The 18,162-nt window shown below is 46.1% G+C and overlaps 6 protein-coding genes across 7 annotated transcripts; 3 read left to right on the top strand and 3 right to left on the bottom strand.

Annotated features, from left to right (window-relative positions):
- Nucleotides 1-453: 453 nt before the first annotated feature.
- Nucleotides 454-2,025, bottom strand: LOC131264804 (gustatory receptor for bitter taste 66a-like). Its single transcript, XM_058267070.1, has 4 exons — nucleotides 2,015-2,025; nucleotides 785-1,592; nucleotides 638-727; nucleotides 454-558 (listed from the first exon to the last, which is right to left on the bottom strand). The coding sequence occupies exons 1-4, from the start codon at nucleotides 2,023-2,025 to the stop codon at nucleotides 454-456; spliced, it is 1,014 nt and encodes a 337-aa protein (XP_058123053.1).
- A 633-nt stretch (nucleotides 2,026-2,658) lies between these two features.
- On the bottom strand, nucleotides 2,659-7,425 carry LOC131262629 (serine/threonine-protein kinase OSR1). Of its 2 annotated transcripts, XM_058264677.1 has the most exons (2): nucleotides 6,224-7,425; nucleotides 2,659-6,169 (listed from the first exon to the last, which is right to left on the bottom strand). In XM_058264677.1, exons 1-2 carry the CDS (start codon nucleotides 6,252-6,254, stop codon nucleotides 4,584-4,586), a joined length of 1,617 nt encoding a protein of 538 aa, XP_058120660.1. In that variant the 5' UTR covers nucleotides 6,255-7,425; the 3' UTR covers nucleotides 2,659-4,583. The 2 variants fall into 2 exon arrangements, with proteins under 2 accessions (XP_058120660.1, XP_058120659.1); XM_058264676.1 differs by having other exon boundaries at nucleotides 2,659-7,425.
- Nucleotides 7,426-7,883: 458 nt separating this feature from the next.
- Nucleotides 7,884-10,435, top strand: LOC131262625 (BTB/POZ domain-containing protein 9). The gene is made up of 2 exons (XM_058264673.1): nucleotides 7,884-8,981; nucleotides 9,046-10,435. Exons 1-2 carry the CDS (start codon nucleotides 8,132-8,134, stop codon nucleotides 10,053-10,055), a joined length of 1,860 nt encoding a protein of 619 aa, XP_058120656.1. The 5' UTR covers nucleotides 7,884-8,131; the 3' UTR covers nucleotides 10,056-10,435.
- Nucleotides 10,436-10,711: 276 nt separating this feature from the next.
- On the top strand, nucleotides 10,712-11,670 carry LOC131264803 (uncharacterized). Its single transcript, XM_058267069.1, has 2 exons — nucleotides 10,712-10,759; nucleotides 10,847-11,670. Exons 1-2 carry the CDS (start codon nucleotides 10,712-10,714, stop codon nucleotides 11,189-11,191), a joined length of 393 nt encoding a protein of 130 aa, XP_058123052.1. The 3' UTR covers nucleotides 11,192-11,670.
- A 26-nt stretch (nucleotides 11,671-11,696) lies between these two features.
- LOC131264802 (uncharacterized) lies at nucleotides 11,697-12,670 on the bottom strand. The gene has a single exon (XM_058267068.1). It carries the CDS (start codon nucleotides 12,639-12,641, stop codon nucleotides 11,697-11,699), a length of 945 nt encoding a protein of 314 aa, XP_058123051.1. The 5' UTR covers nucleotides 12,642-12,670.
- Nucleotides 12,671-15,854: 3,184 nt separating this feature from the next.
- On the top strand, nucleotides 15,855-16,963 carry LOC131262634 (chymotrypsin-1-like). Its single transcript, XM_058264683.1, has 3 exons — nucleotides 15,855-16,087; nucleotides 16,158-16,551; nucleotides 16,616-16,963. Exons 1-3 carry the CDS (start codon nucleotides 15,855-15,857, stop codon nucleotides 16,763-16,765), a joined length of 777 nt encoding a protein of 258 aa, XP_058120666.1. The 3' UTR covers nucleotides 16,766-16,963.
- Nucleotides 16,964-18,162: the final 1,199 nt, after the last annotated feature.

Here is an 18,162-nt window from a genome sequence, read left to right as displayed (position 1 = left end):
ATATTTCATCGTTTAACCATAGTAACGCCACTAGGATACTAGGTTTAATCGATGAAAAACGTCCATTTCATCGACTAATGCTGTAGGGTGCGTTATACCATGTTTGGTTCTCAGAAATGAACAATTTTAGAAATTTTAAAAAAATATGAAAACTATACAGATTTGATGGTCAAGGGCTATTTTGCGTTTTTTATACATCAAACCGTAACGAAGCTATTACAAAAAAAAAGTAATGATATAAATTACCACCCATTATCGCGCTGGCATTATTATTGTAGACATCCCACCGGAAACATGTTCACTGGTGTAAGGATACTCTATGGAGGATTTTGGATGTGCTTTAAAGGAATTAGTCCATCATGTTCATGTGGGTGTTATTATCATTTAGTAAAGCATTTAATCAAAGGTAAAACTGTATCGTATAACTAAGATTAATTATAATTCTAAACATGCTCAGGGTGCTGGAGTACTCACACCATCACCACTTCGTTGGACAGACACAAACGACGAGTCAAATTGAATCAAAATCACCAAATATGTTGTTAGTGCACCGACCATCTTGACGGGAGGAGATAGACAGAGGAAAACGTACCTGAATTAACAAGATTAGGAAAATCGTGCACAACGAGTACCATACCGTGCTTATCAGGGTCATATCGAGCGTGATTAAACCGCATGCCGTGTAGGTTTCCTTTTCATGCAAAAGCTGCGATGAAAATTTCACCAACTGAAATGTATGTATGTGGATAAAATTGCTGTCGACGCATGTTGCCGAGAGTCTTACCGCTTTATGTAAATAGTTGTCGGTGAAGGAGTGCTCGAAGGTGTACAGCATTGGACCAGTTCGATCGCGTTCCCGCTGCACCAGCTGGCACGGGTAGAGGACAAGCAGAATCTTTGCCACATGGAAAGCTATCCATAGCAGGAGGCCGATCAGGTTGATGCACTCCCGGTAAGACCAGCGTATCGTGGACATCGCCTTGTAGAGCAAGAACAGCAGTAGACTCAGGACGACGAACGACAGAAGCATGGTGCAGACAATTAGTGCCCCGAAGCAAGCATTCACCTCGCCGGTCAGGTTGCTAACTTCCAGATGCGTGCGACGTAGGGTTTCGATCTGGTCGACACGGTCGTACACGATGGTATCATCCGATATGGCCAGTATTTTTCGTCGGTATTCGAACCGACCTACTCTTTTCGGGGCAGATGTGTCGCTTTTCAGGGCTTTCAGTCGTTCGTTTACCGTGCGGTAGAAGTCGCAGACGAACCAAAGCAGTACGACGTACTGGTAAAGTGCGAGAACGTTGATGACATTCGGCAGCGTGTAGAGAACCGTGCGATACACTAATCGATACGGCCAGGCATCACCGTTTAGGAAATCAAACACCAGAAGTGTCGCGAAGGAAAGAAGCGCTACCCACAGAAGCCTCCGGGTAAACGATTCCATTCGCTGGAAGTCGACCGAGCCTCCACTTGCGAATAATTCGTCCGCAATGGCAACGATGGCCATGTTAAACTTGGCATAGAATGGACGCAAACACTGGCAACCGATCAGACTCAGGATGACGATAACGTTGACCGTGACATCTTCACTGATGTGGAGAATTTGAATAGCAAAAAATTCACTTGTAATAGAGATGGAGTAATGAAAACCGGTAGCAATGAACACAGCGACAATGATGGCCAGGGAGTAAATTACGTTGACCACACACAGCAATCGCTTTGCCCAGTGTGATCGCGCCAGCGAGGCTCGTTGATCAAGCTGTACACCCCACGGTACAACAGCAAACAGTAGTCCAACTCGCAGTATGCTGCTGATGGACCGTTGAAAGATTTCCTTCCGCAAGGAGTGTTTAAAAACAGGTCCCAACATCATTCTTCCTTAGTGGAATGTTGCTTCTCGATGCTCCCGTTTACAACACCGACAAGTACATTACTGACCTCAACCTGCGACCAACGATCTCGATAGCATCTTTCAACATCGGTGATGATGTTTTATCATCGCGTGACCTACTCATCCTTCATGTTGGTGCTTTTTTATAATATTTTCCAATTAAGGTCCGTGCAGTTCTCTCAGTGGAACAATAAGCAAAAGCTGAAAAAACAAAAGACCTGGGTCAAAGTGTCATGCGGGTCATGTTATTGAATAATTTAGTAACTTAAAAAACCACCAGCGAACTAAAGGGCATCAAATGAAATATTTCTTTGATAATCACCTTTGAAAACCGCTGTTTCTACCGAGGTTGGTATGTCGAACAATCAACATATCGCAAAATAAACATAAACGACTACGGAGAGGTCCCCGCCGCACGACAATTAAAAGCCCCTCACTCTGTATCTCCTCTGGTTGTCGGCTGTTTCGAGTTGACGCAAATTGTGCGACGTGTGCTGTTGTCTTGTTCCTTTCATTTCTTCATCCACATCTCACGAATTAACATAATCAATTTGCATATACTGTAAACATCTGTCCCGCCGACGACGTCAGCGAAACGTGTAACATAATACCTTATTCACGGCACGACAAAACACACGAAGTACTTTGCACAACGCCAGCGCTCCCTTGTGCCAATAAAGGGTTGGAATGAAAAAGCCTAACGAGTTTAAGACGGTCATCTTTTCCCAAGCGTAGCATAAGTAACACGTTCGCTTTATAGAGGGTATTATGATGCTTGCGCAGTAATTATATATTTAATCTTTTTTTAGGTTTTTTGTGTTTTTGCATTTTGCTTTCATTAACTGCAATCGATAGTAAACACTACTACTCAAAACTATTTGTCAGTCAAAACTAAACACGTGTTTCACGCAACCAACGATACAAGAAAAAACACAATTGAAACATTTCAGTTTTCCCGCGGCGCCTACTTTACTCTCGTTAGTTTTTCAGTTTACTGGCGTTTGGCGATCTATGTCGGGACAGGTGGCGGATTTTTAACTTTGCAACACTTTAAAAGCTCAATTTCACTATTTTTTTGTAAAACAAAAAGAGGAAAGTTATTCATTATTTAGGCAACTCTCTAATATTTGGATTACTACACACACACACACACGTGCTTTTCTACCGATGGTGGACGTGGTGGTGGTGCCTCCCCCTTCTCCGAGAGGGTTTGTGATGGTCCATCCGGGTGAAAACATAGGTCTATTTTCTTTACGCAACTTCGTTTCTAAACACGTCGATAGGTTTCATTCCGCCTGCTGTTTGAATTGTGTTTGTTTTCCGTTCGTTTTACTCGTTTTTTTCCAAAATCATCTCACCACTAATTAGAATGTAACTAACTTTCGGGCAATGCTCGTTTTCGCTCGCACCCGTCTGGCCACTTCGGTTCGTTCCCCTGCGCTTTCACTCCACTCATCGGAATTAAGATTTTTGTTTCGTTTCGCTACCATTTAGTTATGGATAAAATCCCTCACCCTCTCTCCTACTGCGACCAACAAATTAAGACCATCCAAAACCCTTTTAACTATGTACACAGCGTCCCTCTGCCCCGCTTTCCCCTAGATTTAGTAGTACGCTGGACAACAGCTTGCTGGAGGCACGATATGTGTGTATGTCACCGCTTTATCGACGCGGCGTATTGCCTCCTCTCGGTCACATAGGTGTGTACTATTTTGTTTCGTTCTTCATTCTCCGTTGTTCTTCTCGTTTTTCGTCGTTTCGCTGCTCACTATTAGCGTGTTTTGTTTGTTTTCTTTCTAATGTTCCTTTGCACTTCCGTTTTCGTTACTTTTCGTTCGTTTCCGCCTGGTCCCAAAAGCTAACAGCAGCGTGGCGGCGGTGACCACGTGTGCGACGCCGTGAGCGGGTCGTTTAACATCCGGCTAAAAGAGGAAGTTGAACAGTTTATGTTTTTGTGTATATTAGTATGTATGTGTGTGTGTGTTTTTTGTTAGCATTTTCGTTCGGTGCTTTTAGGTGACTCGTTTTTGCTGTTTTCAATTCGACAAATCTTTTCTCTCTTATGCTACGAGGGTTTTTTTTTAAATTTCCTACTAACTAAGTTGTTGGGGAATTTTGTTTTTCTTCGTTTTTCACACTTCCCTGGGGAGCTATATGCGTCAATCTATCGTTCTCTCGATACTGCTACTGTGGTATATGCTTAGGCTAATGCGGAACTACCGCGCTAGTAGCAGTTGTAGTAGTAGTTGCAGTAGTAGTAGTAGTAGCTGTTGTTGTGGTGGTCGGTTTTTTTTGTTCGTTTCGGTCCGACTTGTAAGGCTCTTTCCGCCCCCTTTTCGAGCGTTTGCTAATATGCTGCCGTGATGATCTACAAAACATCAGAAAATCTTTTAGATTATACCAAGTACGTATGTGTTTATGTGTGTATGTGCTTGTGTGTGTGTGTGTGTGTCTGTTGATGTAAATGGCTTCCAGTGTTTCCTTTACTCGGTTAAAGTTTAACTTTCTTCGTTCTTTTTCTAAGGGAAATCTTCTATGCTGCAAAAAAAGACAACAACCACAACGTTAAAAAGGAAGCGAAACACACGCACACGCGAAGGTGCGCGGTTGAGTGCGGCGGCGGCGATCAGTTTAAGTGGCCACCCGACACCGGATGGGGCGGGCTCACCGGATCAGCACCGGCGACACATCATTTGAGGGAAATCTGTGCATAACCGACTAGCGACTTCTCGTCGAGCTGCTCGCCCGGTGCGCACCCGGACCGCAGTTGAAACGTGACCGTCCGCAGTGTACTCCGGTTGTCGATCAGCTTCTGCAGGTTCACCGACATGATCGCCACATCGAGCTCGTCGAGCAGACCGGCACCGACCAGCTCGGCCGCGATGTCCTCCGCCGAGTCTTTGCCGACGACGAACTCGAACTGAATGTCGTTCAGCTCGCGGTTCGCATTTCGCATCCGGAGCACCAGATTGACTGGTACGCTCGCGTCACCGACCGTCATGGTGCCAATACCGACGGTGGCCGCGTTAGAGGCATCGACCGCCTTGTGATCCGACATCGTCGAGCCGGTCACGGTGACACCGGAGCGCTCGGATGTATCTTCCGTTTCCGATGACGACGAGTCCATCCGTTCGAGCCGGTTCATCGGACGTTCCTCCGTTTCCGAGTCATCTGATTCGTTGCCCTTCGTTACGTTATCTTCCTCCTCCGACGACCAGACCCACTCGCCGGTCATCGAGCGGTGTAGCCGACCGGATGCACCAGCTTGCCGCTTGGCCGCCTTGTGTACGCGCGTCTCCATCGACGGACCAGTCGCGAGCAGCGTCTGCGTGAGGTACTTCCGATCTTTCGCCTTCTTAAAGAACGGATGCTTCAGCAGCTCGCTCGCCGTCGGGCGCTTCGAGGGTTCCTTCTGTAGGCACTCGCCGATCAGCTTGCGGAACGTCTTACCGTACGCCTTGTACTGGTCTTTCTCGTCCGCGCCCGTATCGATCGTTGGCGGATCGTTCTGGAGCGTCAGCATTAGCACCTTCATTGGCGGGTACTTGTGGTACGGCGCCGTCCCGGTCGCCATCTCGATCGCGGTGATCCCGAACGACCAGATGTCCGCCTTGAAATCGTACCCATGGTCCTGCTCCATCACCTCCGGCGCCATCCAGCACGGCGTGCCAACGAACGTGTGGCGCACCTTCTGCCGGGACAGATCGCCACCGGTGGCCAACCACGCGCTCACACCAAAGTCGGCAATCTGCACCGTGCCCTCGTCGCCGAGCAGGATGTTGCCCGCCTTGATGTCCCGGTGGATCTGCCCGTTGCTGTGGAAGTACTCCAACCCCCTCAACACCTCCTTCAGCACGGTCGCGATGGTTGACTCGTCGAACACACCGTGCCGGCAGTTGACCGTCCGCATCCGGTGCTTGATGATGTCGAGCAGACTCCCTCCCTCGAGCAGCCGCAGGATCAACCACAGCTCCTCCTTCACCACGAAGCTGGTGTGGTACGTGACCACGTTCTCGTGGTTGCAGCTGCTCATCGCCTGGATCTCCTTCAGCAACTCGTCCATCGAGGTGTTCCACTTCTCCAGATTGATGCGCTTGATGGCGCACTTTTCCTTGCGCGGTATGCAGTAGGCATTGTGCACTACAGCCGTCGCTCCGACGCCGATCACATCGTTCAGCTCGTAATCGTCCCGGCTGTTCGACCACGGAGTGACCACGGGTTGTGGCTTAGCCGCGGCCAGATTCGCTGACGAAGCGGACGACGCCGTGAGCGAGGCTGCCGCCGACGCCAGTGAAGCTGCCGACGCCGTTGCAGAGCCGAGTGCGCCACTCGAGCCGGTTCCGCTACCGGTCGTTGCCATCGTCTACCACCGTCTCCTCACGCTACCTTTGCGGACGAACTCGAAGGGCAGCAAACAAAAACAAACAAACCGAACGACGACGACACACTCACGCACTGTGGTACACGCGCCGCGGCGTAGAGTCACGGAGGTATATGAATGTGAAATGTCACCGAACAGAACGTTCTCGCGACCGTAGAATAGCGCACCGATTTCGATCCGAAACTCCTTTTCTTTTCTTATGTCGCGTAGCGCTTCGTCTGTTGCGCACACACTCACTCACTCTGCCTACCAGACGTCTGCTTTGGAGACACGAGCCAATACAGCAGCAAAAAAAAGCACATTAACCGAGCAGGCGACCGAAAAATGCAATGCTGTGGTGTGCAAACACGAGATTTATTTAGATATTCCTCTCCGCGTTGCGTCGCACCGCCCGTCCGGCCCTTCCACCCTGCGTCGTTCCGCCGTCTGTTGACTTTATGGTTTTATGACCACGGTCAAATATCACAGTTCGTGATGGTATTGGAGCTGTGTTGTTGTTGTTCTTGTCGTTGACTGCCGCAGCGCGAACACGGGAGGCCTAGATACCCTTCGATGTTACGTGTGATGTGTAAATTTTTCCAGTGGCCGTAGCCGCCGGCTGCTCCCCTGGTGTCGCGAGAGGAGACCCGTCGGCCCTGTTGGAAATGGACCCAAATGTCGTGCCCGTCGTCGACTGTCTCTAACGTGCACACACAAGGCAATGCAGGGACAGGAAAAAAAACCGACTGGCCTTTCCTCTGGCCGTGTTTGGTTAGCTTACAACCGAGCGAGGATACGATAAGACCAGGCACACAGAATCTACCCTTGTGCTGCTGCTGATACGCGGATTCGATTTGTTGGCCGCTAGATACGGTATCGCAAACTGCTGGCACTCGCTATCGACGATGGCAAACTCAATGATTCATGTTATTTTTCGGCTGCCTCGTCTGCTCCTTTCCGCAACGCACTCCACAACAATCACCCCGTGCCCTCTGCCCCCGGCTGCTGCGGCTGCTACGTCGTGATCCGTCGTGAAACGTGAATACGTCAGCAGAAACCACCAGGATTGAGCACACTGCGTACTTCCTAACCGCTGGCTGCTGACGTCGGACGATTGCGTACACGGCAAAGATGGAATGGAGACAGCGGCGACCGACTTTTTCTCCTCCGGGAGCACAAAACAGCGGTCCAGATACGGACGTGCACGATGTTTGACTGAGCGTCTTGACTAGTGTTGGCAGAATTGGGATTTGGAAGACTCGAAGATTCGATTCCTAGACGGATTCCAAAGATTCGAGTCCCGTTTGACAGATTCTAACGATTTGATATTATTGGGATTCGAAATAGATTTTATTTTTTTGGAATTCGTTTCAAATTTGAATTGTTTAGGATTCGTATCAGATTTGATTTGTTTCGAACTCGAATCTGATTTGATTTGTTTGGGATAAGAATCGGATTTGATTAGGTGTGGATTCGAATCAGATTTGATTTGATCTACTACAGCAGAAAAGGACAACAAGCTACTCGTGTTGTGTCAAACTGTGTCTCATGTGGTAACCTGGCATTATTAACCGCGTTGTTGCTTACGGATTAAGTTTGTTTTGATTTTACCTAGAATGAGACCGTGTTTTCCTCGAATGCGTCGTAAATAAAAAGTATCATCAAATAGTCGGCGGTCACAGTTGAGATTTTCTTTTCTCACGGCGCAGTTCAGTGGCGGAGTAAAAAATACGCTATTTAGTGAATACTATTCGCGAAAATTCCCCTTCCACTTGAAGGTCATCGTAGGCAACACCTTTCTGCGCCTCGCAGCTCTCGCGCGTGTGTGTTTTGATGGAGTTTAGTGATAAGAGACTCGCCGGGACGTCTTGTGGAATATGAGCAGTCAAACCATGTCCGGTACACATCACACGGGTTCCGGTTCCAATGCTGCCAGCTGCATGACGGCCACTCAGGAAATCGAGCTGACGGCTCGCTTTGCTGAGCAAATGGCGCAGCTGTGCATGTCCCAGATGTACTCCGATGTGACGTTCATCGTGGACGATATGCGGCTACCGGCACATCGGGTAATACTGGCTGCTCGGAGCGCCTACTTTAATGCACTACTGTACGGCGGTATGAAGGAATCGCAGCAGAACGAAATCAAGCTGGACGTGCCCCTGATGGCGTTCAAGGCACTGCTGCGGTACATCTACTCCGGCTGTATGTCCCTGTCGCAGATGCGGGAGGAGCACATTCTCGACACGCTGGGGTTGGCCAACCAGTACGGCTTCGACGACCTGGAAAAATCCATCTCCGACTATCTCCGGCAGGTGCTCGCGCTTGGCAACGTGTGTGCCATTCTGGACGCTGCCCGGTTGTACGGGCTCGATAGTTTGTCCACCGTGTGTCATCTGTTCGTGGATCGCAATGCGACCGAAATTCTCAAGCATGAAACGTTCTTCAACCTATCACTCGACTCGTTGGTTTGCCTACTGCAGCGCGATTCATTCTTCGCCACAGAGGTAAACATATTCCAAGCCGTCTTTGATTGGTGCCGTGCTAATAAGGAAAGCTTGAAAAATGACGACATCAGCAGCGTAGTTGGCCGGGTTCGTTTCTCGCTGATGTCCGTCGACGAACTGCTGACCGTGGTGAGACCGTCAGGGATTCTGGATCCCGACCGGCTTCTTGATGCGATCGCCGAGAAGATTTCCTGCACGCAGCTACCGTACCGTGGGGCCTTGTGTAAGTTTTCGCTTGTGAACTATTACCTTCTTCGCTAGGACCTTATCAGCGTCAATCGTTACAGGGCCCGAGGAAAACGTTGCCACGGCAAAGTTCAACTCACACACCATCATCGGGGAGATGCGGTCGGCGCTGCTCGATGGGGACACCGTTTCGTACGACTTGGAGAAGGGATACACGCGCCACTCGATCGGTGAGAACGGAGAAGCGCACGGAATCGTCGTCGAGCTGGGAACGGTGTTCATCATAAACCATATCAAAATGCTGCTCTGGGACCGTGACAACCGGTCGTATAACTACTACATCGAGGTGTCGGTCAATCAGCGCAACTGGGTACGCGTGGTGGACAACACCAAATACGTCTGCCGATCGTGGCAGCAGCTGTACTTTCCCGCGCAAGCGGTCCGCTACATCCGGCTGGTCGGTACGTACAACACCATGAACAAAGTATTTCATGTCGTCGCCCTGGAAGCGATGTTTACCGAGTCAACGGTACCGCTGGTGGAGGGTATTTTAGCGCCTACTGATAACGTGGCCACCGTCGAGTGTGGTGCATTCGTCAAGGAAGGTGTCAGCCGCACCCGGAACGTCCTTCTGAACAGAGTCGTGCAGAACTACGACTGGGATTCGGGTTACACGTGTCACCAAATTGGTACGGGTGTAATTCTAGTTCAGCTTGGGCAACCGTTCTGGATTAGCTCGCTCCGCTTACTGCTGTGGGATCGTGACAATCGTTCGTACAGCTTCTTCATCGAGGCATCTACCGACATGAAGCACTGGGAACTGATTGCTGACAAACGGAGGGAACCACTGCAGTCATGGCAGCACTTTTCCTTCACCCCGATGGTGATCGTGTACATTCGCATCGTTGGCACGGCCAATACGGCCAACGAGATGTTTCACTGTGTGCACTTTGAGTGTCCCTCACAGGATCCGGATTTTATTAAAACCGAACGTCAGAATGGCACCGGAGGGAAGCTTGATGATACGGAGCGAACGGACACGGCAGACCCGAATCAGCAAATTTCTGCCAACGATCGTAATTCAGCGACAGAAGGTGATGGTAGCGACTAGGGGAAACAAGAAAAACATACCTATAGCCCTAAAGAGGAAAGTATATTTGTTTAAGTGAATGTTTGTTTCCTACTTAGTTGTGCCTCCGGTACATCACTGACACTGGAATCTCTTAAGGACGATTTTCAAAAAATCATTGGGATGTCTCTAATTCGGTACTGAAAACTTTGTATTTTTGAAAGGCTGTTTAAAATTACCATTTGATATGTATGTATGGAATACTTGTGCTGATTACTGTTAACTTTTTTGAACAGAACAAAAAGAAATAAAGGAGCATGGATCTGTGTGTACGTTACATGGAACCGGAATCTATTTTTATATTTGCTTACTATGAACGATGACAAATACAATTTGATATGTATGTATAGAATACTTGTTCTGATGACTTTTAACTTGTTATGAACATAATAAAAAGAAATAAAACGTATGTGTGAACGTTGCATGGAACCGGAATCTATTTTAATATTTGCTTACTATGAACGATGACAAATTTCAATTCCTTACTTAAACTATGACGGATACACTCCTTTCTATCTTATCTTCGGCTATCTAGCGGCAATAATCATTGGTTACTCACATTCGTTGGGGTTTGTTATTGCTTGCTGGGGCGGCAACCACAAATCACTTCAAATCAAAACCCAACCACATCATTCACGATGAAGTACGCCGTTGGGTTGGTCGTCGTTGTATTTTGTTCGTTGAGGGTAAGTTTCCTCAACAATGCAAGATAAACCATTGTTTGTTTCACTTATCGGTGAGCATGTGTGTTCGTGTGTCTTCCTGTGGTCTAGTTCTCCGCCGGAGGATTCGTCGAATGTGACCTTGATCTTGACGATCCCGCTATTCTAAAGCAGCTCCCGGAAGAGTGTCAAAATGTGGACGAAGCGTCGAGAGTGCTGTTTTTGAAGGAGACGGAAAGTTTCAAAGAGTTCCACAGGAAGCTATCCGCTTATGAGGCCTCGAAAGGGCTGGATACGGTTGACGCGATCTACATGGATATGGACTTCCGACGGGAGCTGTATACGTATGCTGGATTGCATGAGTGCATGGACATAAAGGATTCGTTAGAGGAATATGTGCAGTGTCTTCTAGAGAAACGTGCCCAGATGATTACATCGATCGACGCCAAAGCTTAGCGTAAGCTTTGAGCGTAGAAGAGGTTTTTTAATCCTGTATCATGTTGTACAAGCTGTCCATGGTTGTAACCGCCCCTTTGTGTTTGTTTAAATTGGATGAATCGAACTGAATCAGGATGATCAGGAATGATAGCAGTGCTACAAAGATCTGTTAAATGTTTGGAGTAGATAAGAGGAATTTTAGAGAGGATTTGTTAATAAATGTCGATCTTAGAAATTTCGTACCGAAGACAAAGAAGATAGCTCCAGCTTCAGCATTCCCAAGGCCCAGTACGCCACATCTTTCCTGTTCAAAGTTAAAATACCAAATCGAGCAAGCTATGCCATAAAGAAACGCTTGTATTATTTAAACAAGTGAGGATCACTTCTTATCAACGCTACCTTTGCCTCGATGCGTGCATCCCCACGCTGGGACAGTTGAAACATCGTTAAGCCAAGCCGAGATTGCTGCAGACAGTTAAAATGTGGTTACAATAAAACAACAGACCGACAATTCATTATCTTTTTACTCTACCTCCTGCTTGACCAAATGACATGGATAGAGTACCGTCAGCAGAATGCACAGCTGCATCAAGATCCAGAAGATATTGTACATTATGTACACTTCGCTCGCGTCGATCTGCTGCAGGTGTTGGTAGATTTCAAGTAGCTGCAGGCTGGTCACATTGATACCGGCAAATGTGCTGATCACGATAAGATACTCGAAGGAACGAACGATAAGCTCCATGCAAGCGGTAAGCTGAATGTAGTGCCGCTCGGTTTCCACAACGCGCTCCATCGGATCACACCGGGCCAGTTCTTCGGAGCTCAATCGATGTCTCATATTTTTCAGGAGGCGATGGATCAGCACGGTTCCGAAGCAACATTGCAGGAAGGATAGCATTACCAACATGTTTGGCATCATGTACGCGCCCAAGCTGAACATGGTCGCCTTCACGCTGCCAAAGTGCACGTAGTCGCAAATGAGGCACAGCATAATGACGACCACCAAGCCCGTGCAGGTGAACCGCAATCTAGACTGAACGCTGGATAGAATTTTCTTCCACTCGCTGGGCGGTAGAGCTTCGGCGACCGTCAGGATGCTCGTTACAAATCGATCATAATGTTTTCCTTCCTTGTAGCCTCGTCCAGTGGTCATCAAACTGAGCATCACTCCGAGGACTACCTCGTTCACGTACAGCACACCGGTAAAGAACGGCATCGGGACAGCGATCAGTTCTACCATGGCTTCCAAACTACATATAATGGTATAGGCCAGTAAGGCGGCAGTTAGCAGAAAGCGTGCCGATTTGAAATACGATCTCGGATTAAGCCCCATGCCGGTATTGCCCTGTAAACTTTCCACCGGATATGGTGAACTACACATGAGCTGGCTATAGAAAAGGTACGGTTTAAGTGCCTGATATAGCTGAGATCGTGCTCTATCCCTCTGGGAGTTGGTCTCGTCCATAGTGACTGGTTACTGGAGTTGCTTTAAAAGCCCGCATCGGTGCATCCACTTCGACATTGTTCCATTCCATTAGCTCTTGATGTAGGTGTTGTTCATTCGTAAATTTTAATAAATTATTCCAGTGGACGATTGCACGCTGAAAACTCCTGCTTATCATTATTCTCATTAAACTTGCAAAAGGTCGTGTACATCCATCATTAGACTACACGCAACAAATAAAGTGGATGTCTCATACTACAAAGTTATGCTTGTTGAACAGTTTGAATTGAAATATGTCTAATAAATGAAAACAATCTTAAAACAGGTAGCAAATATTGCGAATTAATTCATCAAAAATACTCTATACTTTTGAATCATTACTTTGCAGTGAGTCCAAGACCGTGGGGAAAGGGGTAGTAGGTTCGATTAAGGTCATTCATATTCTCACGCGAATTGTACCTACCGTCGATTACTGGAGAACACATTTATGTCTAGGGAATAGCGTACCAATTTCCTGAATCGAAAAGGCTTTCTATATGCACACGAACATTTTGAATGGATAGTTGACATGAAGGCTGGTACTGCAATAAAAGACTGTACATCGTACGGTACCCCATTGTCGTTGGCAGGAATCGAGAGGAAAAAGTTGGTTAAAACCGGAAAAAGATTTGACAATGAAACCGCAAGAATTTGATAGACGATTTTCTGCTAGTGCGTTTGAAGACATCCGAAAGTCACTGGAGCCATCGTTACGAGTTCACCAACTGTTGGGAATTGCCCCGCTACACATCATCGGTCCTGGGAAACGTGTGACAAACAGTCGGTGGTCAATCGTCAGAAGAGTCCAGTTATTGTTCTCCCTACTCATCATAGTACTGGCAATGAGCGGCTACTTGTACAAATTTGTGTTCCGCTTTCAAGTGAAAAACCTCCCATTTTTCAACAACCTGCTGTACAACCTGGAGTTGCTGCTGGAGATTACTAACACTCCGCTCGCGATCCTGGCGTGTCAGCGAAAGCGGCACATGTATGAGCACGTGTTGCAACGATTCGCTGTCCTGCACCAGGATGGGAGGCGGTCGGAACTACGCTGGATGCAAACGTGGTTTCATCGACTGTTTCTCGTGGCAGCTGGGACGTTTCTCGTCATGCTGGTGGTGGATATTAGCGCCTGGAAGAGTCCGGTAATGTCACTTGCCTCCTTCTGGTCAGTGCACATACCGACGATGATCTCCGCCCTGGCCGTCTCGCAGTACTGGTACGCCATTATGTTTATTCTGCGCCACCGACGGCAACTGAATCGCGTACTGGAGAGTTACTCCAGTGGCTTGCGTGGTACTTGTCGGCTGGATGTGCTGGAGGACCTCCGTAGACAGCACAGTGAACTGCACGAACTGGTGCTGTACGTGAACGATGGTTATGGCAAGCTGCTCTTGAACACCACGGTGACGGTTGTCGTGGTGGTCAACGTGGAACTCCTGGAGTTGTACCAATACATTCGACACGGTATTACGACCTCGTCCATCTTCTGGTTTGTCATGTACGCGGTGATATGGTTTTTCCTGCACCTTGGCTTGCTGTTTATGATTGTGTATCCTTGCCATTGGACTGAATATGAGGTGAGGCTATCACATTATATCTCATCCGGCTTCTATTGAGATTGTACCATCATTTTTTCTAAAAGCGACGACGCACTGGTTTGGTGCTTTTTGACCTACTAGGAAAAGGACCACACTCGGAGCGGGAAATTGAGGCAGTATGTAAAAATCGTTCAATGGGATAAATTAAAACAAAAGATTTTTTTGTTGCAGATGATGCACTTTTCTCAACAAATTCTAAACCAGAAGGAAAAATATAAGGCGTGCGGAATCGTCCCACTTAACCTTTCTCTAATATCTACGGTAAACTCCTGATTATGAGACAAGGCAGAGAATGGTCACTTTTGGGTATATTGCTTCATTTGTTTTTTCAGCTTGTTGGCGCATTGAGTACCTATCTTGCCATTCTGATTCAATTTGCATCGAGCTGAGTCTTTCAAAACACTTTCACTCCTTCGAGCTGAGTACGACGGCAAAGGCGCAAATCGGATATCAGAAGAGGAAGGCGCCCTTCCTTACATCATTCTGGGCACAAACACTCGAGAGGACAAAGGCAGATTAAATACTGTATATGACGAGGAGCTTTCAATTCTGCGGGTATTTGAGACGTTTGTAGTTTGATAAAAACTTTCAGGGTGGCTCATGAAAAAAGATTTCGCAATGTGACCATTACGATATAATTTGATTTGATAATTCAGTTTATTCAAGGAGGTGATAGTAATTGAGAAAGTGCTATAATCCGCAAAAGATAAATTTGTGTTTTCTCAAGAAATTATTTTCGTAGGAATTATTATCGGAAAGATGATTAGTGTTGTTAGTATTTTTTCAATTTCACTCCAACTTCTACACAAATCTACATGCATAAAAATAATCGCAATGATTGATGCCCTGACACAATTTATAGAAATTCAAGAGTTTCCACAGATCATGATCCTTCATTGTCGTGGATTTATTCAATTATCTATTTGTTCAATCTGTACCTGTATGGTAGTATTAAAATACTTAACTAATATCAACGTTTGGGTTATTCCTGCTCGTAATCGCCACTAGACAATAACTTCCTGGCCTTCGCGAAGGAGACTCCATTGAGTGGCTTTCACTTGAAGTACTTATTGACCAGACACGCGCTTATGAAATCTTATCGCACTACTTGTTTAACAGATATATTTTCTTTTTCAATTCAAGATTATCTTCAATACTTTCAAGTTATAGTCACATTTGTATGTTTATAATAAATATGTATCCCTAATTTTTCCTTGGACAATCTGCTTCATTAAGTCAGTTTTAATGTCTGTTTTGTAGAAACATGGTTTGTAGGCGTAATAATTCGTAATTCTTACAAGGTTCTAAAGATAAACTTTTCTGAAGAGGTTGTTCGAGGCTCGAGGAGGGTTATAAAATGTAATAGTTCAAAGTTATCTACTGGGATCTTAGCAAAAACAAAAAAAAACGTGAAGGTGATGCTTCCTGGCTAGTGTTATCCTTATCCGTACAATCGGATTTATACTTCGAACGCTCAAAGCCACTTCAACTGCGCTTTGTTTGGGAGCGGTATATAAACGTAGTTTGGCGCAGACTTTCACTATACAGAAGTCAGTTCCTGAGCTTGTAGGACAAGTGTTTTAGACAGCTCAAAATGTTTCGAGGTGCGCTTGTGATTTTTTCCGTACTCCTGACGACGCTCGCGGCTAAGGTTCCTCGGCTCGTTCTGGATGATAACTACGTCAATCGGGTCGTTGGTGGCCAGGTAGCTGCAAATGGTTCCGCGCCGTATCAGGTGTCGTTGCAAGTTGCCGGATGGGGACACAATTGCGGTGGGTCGCTGCTGAACGATCGTTGGGTTCTTACTGCTGCTCATTGTCTCGTGGGGTAGGTACTGTCAGCAGGCTAATTGATAATCGCAACACTGCTAAATAGCTTGTCATTTTGGTTTGCACAGAAGTAACCCCGACTCTCTGGAGGTGTTGGTTGGAACGAACAGCCTCAAGGAAGGTGGCCAGCGGTACAAGGTGGACAAACTGTTCTACCACAGCCGCTACAACCGACCCCAGTTCCACAATGACGTCGGTTTGGTGCGCCTGGCAAAGTCGGTGACGTTTTCAAATGTAGTCCAAAGTATCGCTTACTCGGAGAAGGCACTTCCGGCCAACGTGACCGTCCGTCTGACCGGCTGGGGACGCACCAGTGCCGGTGGGCCAGTCCCGACCCTCTTGCAGACCATAAACTTGGTAACCCTGAGTAACGAAGTATGCAAAACGAAAAGCTCCAACCCAAAGAATGTTGATGTTGGACACGTCTGCACGTTGACGAAAACTGGCGAAGGGGCATGCAATGTAAGTAAAACGCGTGGTAACCACAAGCTTGGCATGTATCTAACCTCTTTTTGCACCCAAACAGGGAGACTCCGGTGGCCCGTTGGTGTACGATGGGAAAGTGGTTGGTGTTGTCAACTTCGGAGTCCCTTGCGCCTTGGGATATCCCGATGGATTCGCAAGAGTTTCCTACTATCACGACTGGGTGCGCACAACGATGGCAAATAATTCGTAGGACCCTTAGTTGATCTTCGCTCACTTACCATCACTTTTCAATCCATTCATACTCGCTGGGCAAAGTGTATTGCGCATTGCATACCACTAGGAGTTGGCATTGCTTCGAGTGCGGTAACGGTAAATTCTTTTGAAAAACCAAATTCCTCAGATTAAATTTACCTTGTCATGCCTATTACTTGAGTTTTAAAATAAACTACCAATGCACTATGGAGCGAAAAGAGCAAATTGCCGGGATAAAATTCGGAATCAAATGTTTTGCAATTTTTTCATTGTAATATCGTGTAATACTATTATATTACACGAAATTATAATGTTTCGGGACAATCCCGCCAGGTGGCGCTGCAAAAACCTCATATTTTTGGAATTTTCTATGGGTGCATTATTTTTTAATTTTTTTTTTTTATATTAACTTAAAGATTTTTTAAAGTTTGATATAAAACAAACTAAATTTACTACAAACTTTCATTCAAAATATTGTCATCTGGAATATAATTGATATTCAAAGCATCTAACGCGGACATAACGTCTCCTAACGAAGAGCTACTATCTTAATATTCTGAACTTGTACCATCATCTTCTTGGGCTTGAATTGGCAAGGGACTGTTACTATTTGAGGAGCTGTAATCTACGAAGAATGTTTTTACTGCGTCTGGGTAAGGAATTTGTTTTTTATTTTTCAACGATTTAGCCAGAGATATTGTTGAAATGTATGGATCGGATGATTGTAATGCTCTCATAAAAATGTCTTTAATATTGAATTCTCGTGACATTTTACGGGCGTGTTCTCTTCTATCCCTTCTGTATATTTTATTTCTACCTTCTGCTGCTTCCTCTCCTAAGGATCCCAATGGAGCTGGGGCATTTACAATGATTTCACCTACATGCGCAAGAACTTTATGGACAGTGGAAGGCATTTTGTATCAATTATAATGATGTATGTAAAACTTGTATGTATCTTTGCAATATAGACTAATAGTTTTTGGATTTAAAGGCTGTGAACAGTTGATGGCTATTAAAATATTTCGAAACCTTTCTATGAGTTCTGTTTCTATTTGCAAAATATCGCTCAATTTTTCTATGTTTGAAAAAGCCCGACGACAAACATTTCCCGTCGTACTATTTCCACCCATTTGCCTTGGTTCATCTACTTTTACACCAAATTCCTTGTACATCTTTTCCAATACAATTTTTTTTCGATCATTGTACATGCTTTTAAAATTTTTAGTAACCTTCCATTTTTTAAATTCAATTCTGTACGAAATGTGAAGCAAGCATTCGAAAAATCTGATCCAACAGTGCAGTGGAGATATTCCATAAGATAAATTCTCAGGAGTTGGAATAAATCCATTTTCTAAGTGCTCTACACTGTTCATTTCTGTTGGTTTTGCACCACAT

Source organism: Anopheles coustani, chromosome 2 (assembly GCF_943734705.1).
Source record: "Anopheles coustani chromosome 2, idAnoCousDA_361_x.2, whole genome shotgun sequence".
NCBI classification, from domain to species: Eukaryota; Metazoa; Arthropoda; class Insecta; order Diptera; family Culicidae; genus Anopheles; species Anopheles coustani.
The sequence above is the reverse complement of the archived record's forward strand: the minus strand, read 5'-3'. Positions and strand labels throughout refer to the sequence as shown.